This window comes from Lonchura striata, chromosome 26, assembly GCF_046129695.1.
Source record: "Lonchura striata isolate bLonStr1 chromosome 26, bLonStr1.mat, whole genome shotgun sequence".
Lineage (NCBI taxonomy): Eukaryota > Metazoa > Chordata > Aves > Passeriformes > Estrildidae > Lonchura > Lonchura striata.
This window is the reverse complement of record NC_134628.1, coordinates 501,170-516,006: the sequence shown is the minus strand read 5'-3', so window position 1 is coordinate 516,006 and position 14,837 is coordinate 501,170. Positions and strand designations below refer to the sequence as shown.

Genomic DNA, 14,837 nt, shown 5'->3' with positions numbered 1-14,837 from the left:
ATCTCAGCTGACTACTTAATACTTGAGAATTGCTCTGTTCCTCTCTTCAGAAGTTCCAATCATGAGGAACTCTGGAAAAGGGAGAGGACAGCAGTGCTCCAATCTGTCCCTCTGAGCAAGGACTACAAAGACAGATGGGGAGCAGGTGAACCAGCAAGAAATCATTAAACTAAACTCATCCTCCCAGATCTGTCCTGCTAAGCCATCCAAGTGTGAGATGAAGCACAAGGTGTGCTGGCAGTCCTCAGCCTCCCTCTTTCTCCCGTTCCAGCATTTGGACTGAGACAAACCCAGTTTCCAAACAGATGTTCCTCCTGCTCCCTAAATCGGTTCTCACAGTGCAGAACAGGAGTGATGCAGGATGACTCTTGGCCCGTATTTACATTTTTTTCTCCTCTTCTTCCTTTCCTTCAGTTCTCCCATCTGCTTCTGCTGTGTTTTGGGCCCCTGAGCCATCCATGTGTCAGAAGCAATTCACACCTTGTGGGTGCTGGGGGGAGAGGCAGCTCAGCTGCTGGGCCTGGAGTGGGGCTGAAATACAGAAATGGGGAGAGGACAGTGGGCTGAGCATCTGGGGGAGCCTGGCACAGGGCTGGTGCTTTTGTCTCCTCCTCTCCTGCTCTCCTGCTCTCCTGCTCTCCTGCTCTCCTGCTCTCCTGCTCTCCTGCTCTCCTGCTCTCCTGCTCTCCTGCTCTCCTGCTCTCCTGCTCTCCTGCTCTCCTGCTCTCCTGCTCTCCTGCTCTCCTGCTCTCCTGCTCTCCTGCTCTCCTCCTCTCCTCCTCTCCTCCTCTCCTCCTCCCTCATTTTGTTTCTTTTCATTATTGATCTGTTTGACATTTGTCCTACAGGCTGTCAAACAGACAGGCTCAATACATCCTAGAGACTTTGGTTTTCTTTTTTTTATTTTCCTTGAAAAGGCAAAGCAAAATGTTTCCACACCTTTGCCTTTTCTTTCTTCTCCTTGCAGCGATCTGGTTTACTTATGGCTACAGCTCCTTTTGAGCATCCCCTTGGGCTGTGGCTCTCCAGAAATGAGAATTCTGTGCAGATGGTATCTGTAGGGGAAAGGAAAAAAACCTTCCCTTGCCATAATGCAGGTCTGTAAAAACAATCCTGCTTCATGTTTGTGTTTCCATCCAGTTTCCCATTCGGCGTGGGGGGATTCTGGGGAGGAGCTGATGGATTCTGGCCTGGCTGCTCAGCTATTGCTCATGCTCACCTGGAATGCTGGGCACTTTGAAGGAGAATGTGTAGTCTGTGTGTAATTAGGGGTTTACAAAGCCCGTGTGCTGTACATGCTTGAAGGGAAGCAGCTGAAATGGAAGAGCCCTCGAGGCAGCCTACAGGAATGAGACAGTGCCCAAAATCTTGAGAGCTCAGGGAATTTCCTGCGTGGTTTGTGCTGCAGGCTCAAAACCCAGGAGGGGACTCGGAGGTGACATTTGAAGAGCATCATTACTAAGGAAGTAATTTTTCCCCCACTTTCCTTCCTTAAAGTGTGCTGGAATGCAATAGTAATTGCTAAGGAAAGCCAGACTGCCCAGCCTGGGGTGAAAGGGACTTGAAAAAATGCAAATAGCAGTGTCACACACAATGGGTGCTGGTGGCTTTCTGGTCCTCCTGCTGCCCTGTGTGCCTGCAGCCCTGGCAGCAGCTCAGCACTTGTTTGACAATCATCTCCTAATACACAACAAGAGTCAGCCTGGGAAGGCAGCCGGGACACTGGGGTGTAAAAACCCCAAACCCCTTCTACATGGACCTGAAATTTCTTCCCCGAGTCCCTCGTGCTTACAGATGTTGCTCAAAGAGCTGCTTCTGCCTTCTGTGCTGGCAGCAAGATCAGAATTTAAGCTGATCTTTCTTAAGTGCCACCTCTTCTATTTTCAATCCTTCCTGTACCCCACTGTTCTCCTTCTCTGAGGTTGCTGCCACAGCATCTTCACTTTGGTGTCCCTCACAAGAGCCCCAGTCCCACCTGCCCTTCCACACCGACCCAAATCCTTTTTGCAGTGGTCCAGGTGACCTTTGCAGTTTCCATCCAGGAAAGAGCTCATCCCTCAGGTGTAACGGGCTCAGCTCCCCTGGCCAGGTGCAACCTTGAGCTCAGGGATTGCCTTTTGCTGCCATCTCCTAAACCCAGTGCCAGCAGTGCCTGTGTGGTGACAAGCTCAGGACAGAAGGAATATTTATTGTGTTTATTGCTGCTGTGGCTGTGCAGAGCCAGCCTGGCCGTGCTCTGGAATATCCTGAGTGTGATCAGCTCTAGGGGCTCGCAGGGAACACAAAGCTGAGGTGTCAGGGGGGCCGGGGAACACAAATTCCTTTTTTCCCTATCAGAATTTTCCCCAAGCTTTGATTCTGGGAAGCAAAGGAAGAGGAGGCTGCAGTTTCCCTCCTCTCTCCACTAAATCACCCTGTGCTTTGGTCTAGACTTGCAAATTTGTTCCCAAAACCATTGTCAGCCTCTTCCAGGCCAGCATCTCATTACAGAGCTAACTGCAAAATCAACTGCTCTTGCTGACATGTTTCCTGATTTAGATGCAGCTGGATCCAGCTGGGGTTTAGTGCCTCAGATAGCCCTAGAAGGGTTTTATTTTTTCCCCCCTCTTGACACGGTTAAATCTAGTTGCATTAGGAATTTAATTAGGTGTTAGTTTAATTGTGGTTTGAGCTGTTTTCTCCCATTCAGCTTTCCTAGCAGGGACTGAATCAGGGAGACTCTTGAGTTCTATTTCTGTCCTTGCCACTAACACTGACAACCTTGGACTGTTCTGTGCTGGGCTTTTTTCTGTCCTCCCAGCGTTTCTAGTCCTGCTTTGCCCTGATTGTGGTGGCAGGAGTGCTTGGCTCTGCAGGTCTGTGCAGAGAGCTCACCGTGACCTGGCTGCCTGGGAGCAGCAAGGAGAGCTTAAAACTTATTTTTTTGGTACTGTGACTCGCTGGAAGGTGATTTCTTCTGACTTCCTAAAGAATTCCCCCATTGTTCCAGTGATGGAGATCAGTTTTCTGAGCAATGTCTTTGGCTGTTGTGCAAGAGAGGGGTGAGCTGTGGTAGCAGCTGATGGCAGAAAAATCCACCCATGCAGCTTTGAGAAGGAGCTGCCAGGAGTTTGCCAGAAAGAAATTGAAGCAAAGCCCCACTCACCTGTTGCTGGAATTGCTCTGTTACATTTACTTTCAGATAAAGCTGCCTGTAGCAAGCAATTCCTCTGTCTGCCATCTCCCACTGAGCTCTCAGCTGATGTGTTTGCAGGCAGGAGCTGACAGGGATGGAAATTTTGGGTGAAAATCCTCCAGGAAGACTGGAGCCCCAGGGAGGAGTTCTGGGCCCAGGCTGCTGGTTTAGATGTGGAAAATGAGCCTTTATCTTGTGTTTAAGAAGAACCTGAGCAGAACAGGGGCAGGTGTCAGAAAGGTGAGGCTTTCCTGAGCTTTGGGGGTCATTCCAAAGGGTGTGTTTGGAGAAATCTGCTTCGGAGGGAGCTGCTTGGTGACAGGAGCCAGCCCTGTGCTGTCTGGGAGGCCAGTCAGCCTGGAAAGGGTGACATGCCAGTGCTCCAGGGACACCTTCCTCTATCCCAGGCTGCTCCAAGCCTGTCCAGCCTGGCCTTGGGCACTGCCAGGGATCCAGGGGCAGCCACAGCTGCTCTGGGCACCCTGATGGACCAGGTGAGCTCAGGCTCAGTGTCCAGTGCCCCCTGGCCATTGCAGTGTCCAGTGCCCCCTGGGTGTTTCCACCCTGCCCAGTGTCTGGGAGGAAAGGGCTGAGTGTGTTTTAGCCTCTGGCAGCAGTGGAGGCTGCCCAGGGGATGTGTCAGAGTCACCAGTGAGAGGAAATGGCTGGAGCTGTCGTGCTCTCCTGGTGACAGGCTCAGGTTTTACCCCTTTGCCATTGAAGGGATGAGTTTGATTTGAAGTGGGAGGAGAGAGGGGGTGTTGGATGAACACATCCCAAGGTGCTGGCAGCATTTGAAGGCCCGTTAAATGGAAATCTCTGCTGTTCCCTGGGTGCTCCATTCCATTTTCCACCTGCTGGAAAACAGGCAGGTTAGCCAGCGTGCCTTTCAATTGCTGGAGTTCCTGTTGGGATCTATTGGATTTCCTGTAATCTTTAATTATAAAGTGTAATGACTTCGGGATGGATTATCAACGTTGGTGTCCATCTGTGGGAGTTGCTTGGTAACGTCCCTGGAGCTGCAGCTCCTCCTGCTCTGCACTTGCAGGTTTTTAAAGGCTCTGGGTATCCGTGTCTGCCTAAATGGAACATCTCCATCCACTGGAGAGAGCACACAGCCTTTTTGTTATCATTTTGCTGTTACATAAAAGCATTACCAGGGACACAGGCCCAGAGAAGCAACCTGAGAAGTTGCTCAGCTCTCTATTAAAGGTTTTCAAATGAATTCCAGCCTTTTTATAGCATTCTGCCCTGCTGTTTGCCTGGATATTTATATCTCCATGTGATAATACTAAAGACAGCAACACAAAATAAACATGATGCTGTTTCATTAGCTTTTCTGCAGATCCTGAATTATACAGGTTTATGCAAGTCTGATAAGGGAAAAATGCATCCATTATTCTAAACAGAAATGAGTTCTCCCAATGTGTTGGGGCAGACTTCTTCCTGCAAGACTGACAGTTCCTCTTTTTCTTTCTTTCTTCTCATCTGGCAAATGATGTTTTATACAGCAGAGGAAAATAAATGGCATTATTGCAGCTTAAAGACCCAAAGTGGCACAGAGCTACTGTGGGGCAAGGAGGTAAAATGTGGGGAAGAACTGATCCTACTTTGCAAACTGACAGCACAAATAATCTGCTTCCAGCTGCAGGAAAAGGAAGAGAGCTGGGGAAAAAACAAGTTAGGAATACAATGGGAAAAGAAACGTTAAAATTACACTCACCCTCCCTTGCCCTCCTCTTTTTTTTTTCTTTTAACCCAAACTGGAAAATTCTTTGATATTTTATCGTGAAATATTTGAAGGGAAGTTGAAGGAAGGAGGCTAAAGAGCCACGGAAGTGGTTATCTTGTGAAGATAATGTTCCTTGGAAGTGCTTGAAAGGGGATGATTGGTTGGTATATTTAGATTTCATCTTTTAAGCATTTACTAATTATCCCAGTCTAGATGGATAAAACTAATCAAATAGCTGTTTGGGAACGCTCTGCCTTTGGAAATCTTCCCTGTTAACAAAAGGAGGGAAAGTGATGGTGCGGGGAGCTTTTTCTTCTCTTTTCCCCTCTCATCTCTCCTTTTTGCAAGCCCACAAAGCCAGAGATTTGGAGTGGTTTAGTTATTAAATGTGCTAAAGATTTGCACATCTCTTCAAAGTGAAAACACTTGCTTGGTCAAGTTTTTATCCCAAGACCTGTTTCCTCATTACCTAGATCACAGCATCCTCTAAATGCTTTTTGTTCTGCTGCTGCCTCTGTGAAACACAGGTGGGCTTGAAAGCCAGGTCCTTTTGGGTTTGGATGGAGCAAAGCACAGGAAAAGATAGGGATCTAAATGGTGAGAATGATAGTGCAGGTTTTCAGAGTTCAGTTCTGTCATTTCTAGCTGATTTTAATACAGACTTGTCTGGCTGGGCAGCTGAAACTCCCCAAAGTAACAAGTGACTTACAGGTGAAAGGAAAGAAAGAGCAATGTGGCAAATTAAGTTATAAATTTGGAAGTCTCTGCTATAAATCAGCTGAGACCCAGAGTGCTTAGAATACCAGGCCCAAATAGATAATTGTCTTTTAGGTGGCAGATGGCTCACTGGTGAGAACAAAATGTGAAATTATGGATCTATTTCCATAATTTTTGTGGTCCCGGTGCCATTTTTCAAGTGCAAAATGGCACAGTGTTAACACTGATGTATTGTGATGTGACAGGGCTGGAATCCATAAAATATTCACTTCATCAGAAATGAGCCTGGATCACCTCAGCACACACATTCCCTCCTGCACCTCCATCCCTTCCCTTGCAGCCTGGAATTTGGAATCTCTGCTCGGAGGAAGCTGCTGGGAATGTGAAGCCCCCACTTGCAGGACCTTGCTGCATCCCTTCAGTGCTTTGGAAGCTGAGGTGCTAAATTTGGCCTGGAGAGGCAGCTGCAGGGAGCCAGAACGGGCAGAGTGGTGCAGATGCTTTTTTGGCTCTTCAACTTTTCCAGTTGCTGCTTTTTGGAGCTGTCAGTGGATAGAGGCAAGCTCTGGGATGCTGGGAGCTGAAAAGCTGCCACGTTCTGCATGCTGTCTCCCAAATGTGCAGGGTTTGAAGGCAGCCAGCAGAGTGTGGGAGCCTGGCAGCTCGGTGAGGCAGCACTGCCATCCCCTGATGATCAGCTCAGGGCTGAACAGAGGTTGGGACAGGAATCTTGTGCTTGGTGTGACAAAGGCAGCTGAAATGGCTGCAGAGGCAGATGAGGGATGCACTTGTTGGCTCCATCAGAGCACTTTGGGGGGTCTCAGGCTGTCCCTCCTTGATGAGGAGACAGGAGAAGAGGAGATTTTGCCTGTGGGAGGCTGAAGGGAAGCCCAGGTGGTTTTCCATGCCCTCCCTGGGATGGGGTGTCTGTAGACTCTGGGTCCCAGGGAGCTGTGCCAAGCTGGGTTCACCCTGCACCTTCTGCAAGGTCGAGGGAAGGAAATAACTTAAAATTTCATACTCAGCTTAAAATGAGGCTGACTCAGAATTACAGCGCTAGGAGTTTTAGAGAACAAAACAGGATCATTTCCACATCCTCTGCGTGCCCAGGCTCCCTGGGTGCCAGGAGGGTCCCCCTTCCTCAGCTCTGATTGAGGGGAGCCTGGGAGGTGCCTGGCTGTGTCCTGGTGCTGCAGCAGCCCTGCTGCTCGCTGTGGGAATGCTGCCTTGACAAACACCATCCTTCCTGCTGCCAGCCTCAGGAGCAAGCTCTGACACCCCAAAACTGCTCTGCAGTGCCCAGAGAGAGGCCAGAGCTCCTCACAGATTCACCCTTTGTGTCCAGAGAATGAGAACTTCCCATTTAGAACCTGCTGCCACTGGGAAAAACAAAACAAAAAAAAAAAAACAAAAAGATTTGGAAAAAAAAAAGTGAACACCTTGAGTCATAGGCCTGGGGCATGTTTGAGTGCATTTTTTGGAGGGGTTCTTCTCTCTCCCCTGGGTCATTATTTAGTTTCCTCAGCAGAGCTCTCCACTGACTAATTCTTCCCACACTGAGTTTTCAAACCCCAAATTGGCTTTGTTTGTCCAGCATTCCATCTCCTGGTGGCGTTGGAGCCTGAGTGTTAACAATCAGTTCAGCAAATGTTTATCCTGCTCCATCTGAACAGCTCCAGGAAACTTTACTTTGGAAGCTCAGTGTTTAAAAAAGGAGGGGGAATCTGGGGATGTGGCTTTTTGCTAATTAAGGAGGATACTGCCAGGGGCTTGTGATGTTGGGTTTGTGAAACACACAGCTGGAGGGAAGAGTGAGAGCTGAGATGACAGGAGGAATTTCAGAGCAAAGGAACCTGCCGGGTCTGATGCTGAAACAGAGCGGCCAGTGCTGCTGCAGACACGAGACAGGAGCGCTCTGTGGAGGAAGGATCTCGTTTAAACTGTCATTTTCCCTCAAAAGTCTGGTCTGAGGAAAGCGTTTCAGACTTCTCTTATCTTTGTTGGAGAACATGGTTGATTCTCTGAAGCCCCTTCTTCCCCTTTGTTATCTTTTTTGCCAGGGATTGAATCAAAGGATGTTCAGGTCAGTGCCGTGCTGGGGCTGGAACTGCTCAGAGCCAGGCTGGAGGGGTGGAAAATGCAGCTTTATTTAAGGCAGTCCTCGGAAGCTGGCAAGTCCCAGTCTCTCCCTGGTGAAGAAAGGACATTTGCATGTTTAATTTTTCCTCCTAGAGGGGCAGGAGGACAGAAAAAGTTGTGCTGGGATGTGTGTGTGTGTTGGAACTTGCACAAGCACTGCCCCGCAGCCCTCAGGGGAAGGTCAGGGTGCTGGGCCCGGGCAGGACAGCTCAAACATCCCAAAAGGAATAGTTTGAGTTGGAAAGGGCTGCTCAGAAATCACCCAGAGCTCTCTGAAGAAAGCACTGTGGAGTTTTGATAGAAGATAACAAAATGTCATGGATTTGGTCTTTGTGAATATATTCTGACAATTAACAGGATGAAAACCTCTGTGCAATCCCTAAGATCAGTTTGTCCCTGGACTTAGGGACAGATCAGCTTTGCCCTTACATTCTCAGCCCATTTTAACAACCATTCTGAAATACTGCTGCTCTCTGAAAAAGGTTGGCAATCCAGGGATGGAGACGGCTTCTTACAGATCCCACGTGGTCTGCAGGGCCAAGGTGCAGTGTGGGGTTTTGGTGGGAGATGTGCCAGGTTCTCCACCAGAAACGATGAGCTGGAGACCTACCCAAGCTCTGGATGCAGCCCCACTCCTCGTGTTCAGTGGGAACGAACATTTTATAATTAACAGGCCATGGGTTTAGCAGCGAGTGGGAAACTGCCGTGGATTCCCAGAGCTCAGGTGTGGAAATTCTCACTCCTGCTGACTGTTTTCATTGCCTTCCCCCCCCCAGATGATGAAGTTTGCCTGGGATAACTACAAGCAGTACGCCCTGGGGAAGAACGAGCTGCGCCCGCTGACCAAGAACGGCCACATTGGGAACATGTTCGGTGAGTGGGGCTCAGCCTGCTGCAGTTTCCCTTCTGCTGAGGCTCGGGGGCAGTGCCCAGGGCAGCTCCTCTCTCTGCAGGGCAGGGAGGTGCCTGTCACAGCTTTGATCTGGCTGCTGGGGAGATGCAAGGCTTTGAATCCGTGTGCTGTGCGTGTCCCAGGGCTGGGAGCCTCCTCCCTCCAGGCACCTCTCTGTGCAGAGCCAGCACCAAACGTGCTTGGGAGCAGTGCTCAAATGAAAGTGTCTTTATTAAAACATGAAGCCAGCCCAGAGCTGACAATGCTGCTATTTGTCTGAGCTTGTAGGCTTCAGGACCTGACCAAATTGAGCATTTTCTCTCTCGTTTCTCCACTGTTGAGCAAGATGTGAATTCCATGAAATATTGAGTGAATCAATATTAAAAGCTCTTTATACCCTGTGCTAACTGGCTTGTACAATTTTACTCTTTAGCAGATTACCTTTATTTATGTGAGCCACTCTCAGTGCTGTTCTCCTGCTCATTCTGGTGGGATACTTGTTGTGGGTTAGGGGTATTTGTTGGCTTCTGGGGTTATAAGTTGTCTTTTTGCTGCTCTGCACTTGGAGCATTTCCCTGCTCTGCTCCCTGAGCCCCTGCCTGTACCATGAGGAGCCCTTCTTTCCCTTCCCATCCCTGGGAATTCCTGCTGTGCAGGGGCTCCAGGCTCCTTTCCAAGGGATGTGTGTGCAGAGATTGTCTCCTGGAGCTCTCCGCCGGATCGGGGCAGAGCAGAGTTCCTCCGTGGGCAGGTCACCCCTGAGCTGATTTCCTCAGTGCAGAGGGTGGGACTGAGGGTTTGGAGAGCACTCCCATCCTGTTTTGCACTATGTAGGTGTCCAGCTCCTTCTCCACATCAGCTGCAGGACCTAGGGGAGAGCTTTCAGCCTGTGCAGATCTGCTTTGTGTGGACCCCAGCCCTAATCCTGCTCAGCTTTGGGGGCTGACATGTGGGGAAGGGAAGTGTGAAGGTGGAAAAATGGCATCAGGTGTCTCTGGCACCATCAGCCTGGGCAATAGAGGGTTTGGGGTGAGCTAATTAAGGCCTTCCAGGAGCTGAAGGGAGGACAAGAAAGATGAAGAGACCATTTGTGAGGGTCTGGAGTGACAGGAGTGGCTTCAAAGTGACAGAGGGCTGGCTTAGATGGGATATTTGGGACAGGTTCTTTGCTGTGGGGGTGCTGAGGCCACATCTGACTCAGCTGCCTGTGCAGGGCTGGGCTGCAAGGAGGCCCCAGTAACCCATGTGGAGGGTCAGGGAAGGAGGTTTGGGGTTGTCACAGGCTGGGTGTGAGCAGCCACCCCCCTGCCAGCCCCTCTCTGCCAGAGGCACTGATTTGGGTGGGTTTGGCCTTTGCTTTGCTCTTTCAACCCCCTCCAGCAACAGCCAGGTTCTTTACTTGAGACTCTGCACGGGGCTCAGAGCAAGCTGAAGCATTTTGCAGCTCTCCACTCTGGCAAGCTTGTCAAAATTCCTCAAGGAGTGTGCCAGTAAACAGACAAAAATATTGAAAGCTTTAAAATACATTTATCATGCTAAAACAATTGACAGTACTTACACTTGTTTGCAGTGTGCCTGTGAGCACTCTCAAGAAAAATGCTTTGGAGCACGAGGATTTGCAGACAATTCAGAAAAGCAGCTGCATGGTACATGTCAGCCTTTCACTGGGCTTTTCCTCCTCCTGACTGTCCTAACTCTGAGAAACAAGGACAGGGCACTGTGGCCCTGCACTGCTGCCCATTCCCCCTCCTGTCACATCCAGTGGCTTTTTATCCCAAACTCCAGATGGAAAGGAGGCGAACTGGGTGCTCTCCAGGCTGGAAATGTCAATATTAAGCTGAGATTTCTCTGCAGCTGCCTCCATGTGGGAGGGGAGGAACCTCTTTGGGGATGTTTTCGAGTGTGTTTGCGTGCATGGGAAGCAATCAAGTTCCTGAGGGGTGATACATTTTGCTGTTTTGCTGTTGTGGATGTGCTGCTGCTCACTTGGAGCCTCCAGTTTGGCAGCCTCAGCCTGGGGGGAGCTGCTCTGGATCAAATATTCCCTCTAATCCAAGTAGAAATAAAAATGAACTCTGCTCCTGCAGAGTGTCCTGCTTCTCCTGGCAGCCAGGAGAGAGCATCCCTCCCCACTTTCCTGCCCAGGTAGGAAAACTTGGATCTCCAGCCCCATTCATCTCTCCAGAGATCCGACTTTGCCACTTCCCAGGTGTTTTCCAGCATTCCCCTTCTCCTGGACTTCGATCTGGAGACCTGGTCTCACCCTCCTGCTGGTGCTTGGTGTTTCTCCAGCTCCTGTTTCTCTCACCAAGCCTCTCCCACGTTTCTGGACAGAGTTTATTTGCACAGGACTCCTGTGATTGCTGTCATTTACAATCACTGCAGCTCGAGAGCCCTTTCCTTAAACCCACAAGCTGTGCTCCTTTCATCAGCATTAATTATTCATCAGTGATGCTTGTGATAACTGCCACGCTGAGCAGCCCAGCCCGTGCCCTCCAGTGGGGTGAACGTGGTTTAGACTTTCAGGTGTGGGATGGTTTCCCTGGAAATGGTGCCCTGGGAGTGGGCACAGTGCCCCGCAGAGGGAGTGGGGGTGGTCTCTGCTGGAACAAACCCCACAGCACGAGGTTCCAGGGGCTCCAGCTGCTCCTAAAGGCTGCACAGCTGGGGGGGTTCAGGGCTGCCTGCAGGATTTCCCAAGGAAAAGCTGCAGAATGCCAGGCACTGACCAAACCAGGCCCCAGAGAGCTGATTTAGGGAATGTTTAAGGAAAATGGCACAGCAGAGGGTGAGACTGGAGCTCTGCAGGTACAAATTCTGCTCCCAGTGCCGGTGCAGTTATTTTAACCCTTCCCAAGCACCTCAGCACTGCTGCCTTGGGTGCTGTAAGGATTAAATTCAGTGATGTTTGCTGGAGAGGGCAGCAGCTCTGTGTGTCACAGCCCTGAAATGCACCTGTCACCATGAGCTCCAGAGCACTGGATTATTATTCTGCCCGCTCCCCAGCTCTGTCAGAGCCACTTATTTTTCTGACAAAATGTTTTTAAAATCCTGATAGCTTTACAGAGCTTCTGTAGCTACGGGAGAGTGAGCTGGCATCTCGTTCTGCTCGTGCATCAGCTGAATTGTCAGTTACATTTTGATTGCACACTCTTTTAACAATGATAAGGTGAGAAGCCTGATTTTCAGATATCTCTTGAAGTGTGCAGTGCTGGCAGCAGAAGAATCTTTCTTTGACTTATATACCCTGAGCCAATTTGCTCTGAAATCAGTGACAGCAAGTAAATATGGAACCCTGCTGTGCTGTTAGGCGTTTCTCACCACCTAAATGCATGTTGGTTTATTAATTTTAGTTTAAAAATAGCAAGCCTTAACCAGGTTTCTCCCCTTTTTTTTCCCCTCTTTCCCCACTCAATATCATGCCTGAAATCATGAATTGCCTGGTTGCAGCCATTGCTCCTCTCAGCATATGCTGAATTTCTGCTGCGAGGCTGTGTCGCTTCAGCTGGTGGCACTCCAAGTGACAAGTGCCACAGCCAGGACACTGCCAGGCCAGCAGGAGCGGGTGGCACAGCCCTGCCAGCAGACTGAAAGGACAGCAGTGTTTGCACCTCATCCTGCAGCAGGGCTGCACGTTTGACTGCCTGCTGACAGAGCCCAGGGTGGAGAAATTCCTGGAAAATCCGTGGCTGTGTTTGTGTGCTGGGCTCAGACTTTGGCCTGAGCTGTTTGCTTTGAGGACAGGAGGTCACTGGCCTCAGCTGCCTGGAAATGGGGCTGGTTTGGCTCTAGGGATGAAAAAGGATGATGAAATGGCTGGGGAAGGAAAGCAGCAACCACAGGAATATATCCAGTGAGGCCTCTGGAAAGGACACAACTGATTGTCCTGAGCTCCAGAACCTTCAGGTTGTTTTGCCTGGAAAATCCCACCAGACTTCATCGCTGCCCTGTGGCGCTGTGACCTGCCAGGCTCAGATCTGGATGGGGATTCCAGGAATCCCACTGGAAATTCCAGGAATCCCCAGTGGATTTAACACCCCTGTGACAGCAGCTGCTCTGGGGCTGCCAGCTCAGGTGCTGGACCCCAAAATCTCCACATGCCAGGGTGAGTGCACCCATCTGAGCCAAACATTTCCCAAAGAGCTGCTTCCTGCATCCAGGATTTAGCAGGCAGCAAACACACCCAGCTCAGTTAGAACCAACAGGAGTTGGTCTGTGAATATTAACAGAGGAGAGATAATTGAATGAAAATATTAATTCAGCAAAATCCCAGCTACCAGAAGAGAAATGGGAACCTCCAATTGTGCGATCACTTACTGCACCTTTTCTCTTCTGTCTCTGGGTCTCTTTCCCTGTGATCACAAAATTGCAAAACCCTGGAGAGTCCTTTTATGTGATTAAAATAATAATAATAATAATGGTTCTCTTAATTTCTATGCTGAATTATGACTGCTGCCTATTGCACATGACATTGCATGCTTGGCTCCATGGGCTCTTTAAAGAGAAAAATACCTTGTAATGAAGATGTTGCTGGAACTCTGTTGCTCCCTGGCATCATCATCTTTTTTTGTCTTTTTCATGTATAATGTTCCCCAGATGAATAATTTTCAGAAGGGCATTTTGAGTTGACTTTGGCTTTTGATGTCAGTGAAATCTGCAGCAACAAACTTATTTCCTGGCAGCAGGAAGCAGGGAATCAGGATCTCCTCCAACTCCCAAACTCACTGGAGTCTGGCTGCGTGTTGGAGCTGACACTAATCCCTGGTGTGGGTTATTTTTCCCTGTTTTGAGATCTCTCCCAAGCTAATTAATCCTTCAGGAGATCTGTCCCCACTCCAGTCTCACCTTGGGTCCTGCTGGCAGCGGTGGCTCAAACATCAGGGCTTTGCTGGATCCTAAACCCTCCCTAAGCAGGGGTTTAAGCTGATTACAGTGGCTCAGCTGACTTCTCAGCTTGAAAAATTCATTTACAAAGTTTAAACAGAAAAAAAACCCCAGTGTCTCACAGAGTGGCCTCCAGCCCTCCTCAAACTCCTTGGCTGGCATCAAAGCCTGGCTCTGGGGCTGGGCAGGGCAGTGATGCTGAGAAATGTCACTTGAAGAGAGTGGGTTCCTCTCAGATTTATGTCTTGGCAGGGCAGTGAAGTCAGAAAGGAGAAGGGCTGGAGGAGCTGGCATGGAGAGCCCGGCCTGGGGGATCTGGGCGCCCTGGACCCCACAGCCTGTCCTGGCAGCAAGCTGGGCCAGCTCCACGTTATCTCCACGCTCCCCATTCATCATCCAGCATCCTCAGCAGCTTCCTGAACCTTGCCCTGACCCCAGAGCGAGTCTGGAGCTTAATGAGGCCTGCAAGCAGCAGAGGGTGCCTGGGGATTTGTCACGAGTGCTTCGCGCAGCAAAACGGGGAGAAGGAAACAAAACAAGGAACAGAAAAACAGCCATTAGAGTGGCAAATGGGAGCAGGGAAAGGCAGAAAATTGTGTTGGGCTGGGAGTGGAGAGGGTTCTGTGGGGCCTCTGTGGGCTGCTGAGAGAGGAACAGGCAGAGATGAGGAGGGAGCCACACGTGAGCAGCCCCGTGGCACAGCACGCAGGGAACAATCAGGCTGGAGCTATTTTTTAATCCTTTTTTCAGGCTCTGGGAGTATTTTAAAACACAGCGAGCTCGTCTTTTAAGATTTTTCCTTCTTTCCTTTTAATATTTTCTTTAAGCACCCCATTATGGATGTTGCCTGTGCCTCATTCTGGACACTAATTATGCGGAAATAATTGTCTAATCTTCAGAGATATTGAGCGTGTGATTAAAAGGCAGCCAGCTGAGAGTGGGTGGAGTTGGACTGCTCACAGAGCCAGCTCTGGATTAGGAGCCTTTGGTGGCAGCTCCACAGCAAAAGCTGAGTTGGAGGCTTGGCACTTCCAGCTGGTTTGAGCAAACATCCGGCACCCGCTCCGGGGAGCTGGGAACAGCTTGGGATCACTGGGAACCTGGGATGGATGGGATAATGGGATGGGATAATGGGATTGATGGGATGGGACGGATTGAATGGGGTGAGATGGGATGGGATAATGGGATGGATGGAATGGGATTGATGGGATGGGATGATGGGATGGGATGGGATAATGGGATGATGGGATAATGGGATGGGGTGAGATGGGATAATGGGATGGGATAGATGGGATGGG

At 49.8% G+C, this 14,837-nt stretch overlaps 1 protein-coding gene across 2 annotated transcripts in view; it reads left to right on the top strand.

The window, feature by feature from the left end:
- The window catches only part of MAN1C1 (mannosidase alpha class 1C member 1), a 54,865-nt gene that overhangs the window by 9,952 nt on the left and 30,076 nt on the right, over positions 1-14,837 (top strand). For both annotated transcript variants that reach the window (XM_021534959.3, XM_077788525.1), the window contains exon 2: positions 8,540-8,636. In XM_021534959.3, coding sequence (XP_021390634.2) covers positions 8,540-8,636 — 97 coding nt within the window. The remainder of the gene's footprint in view (positions 1-8,539; positions 8,637-14,837) is intronic.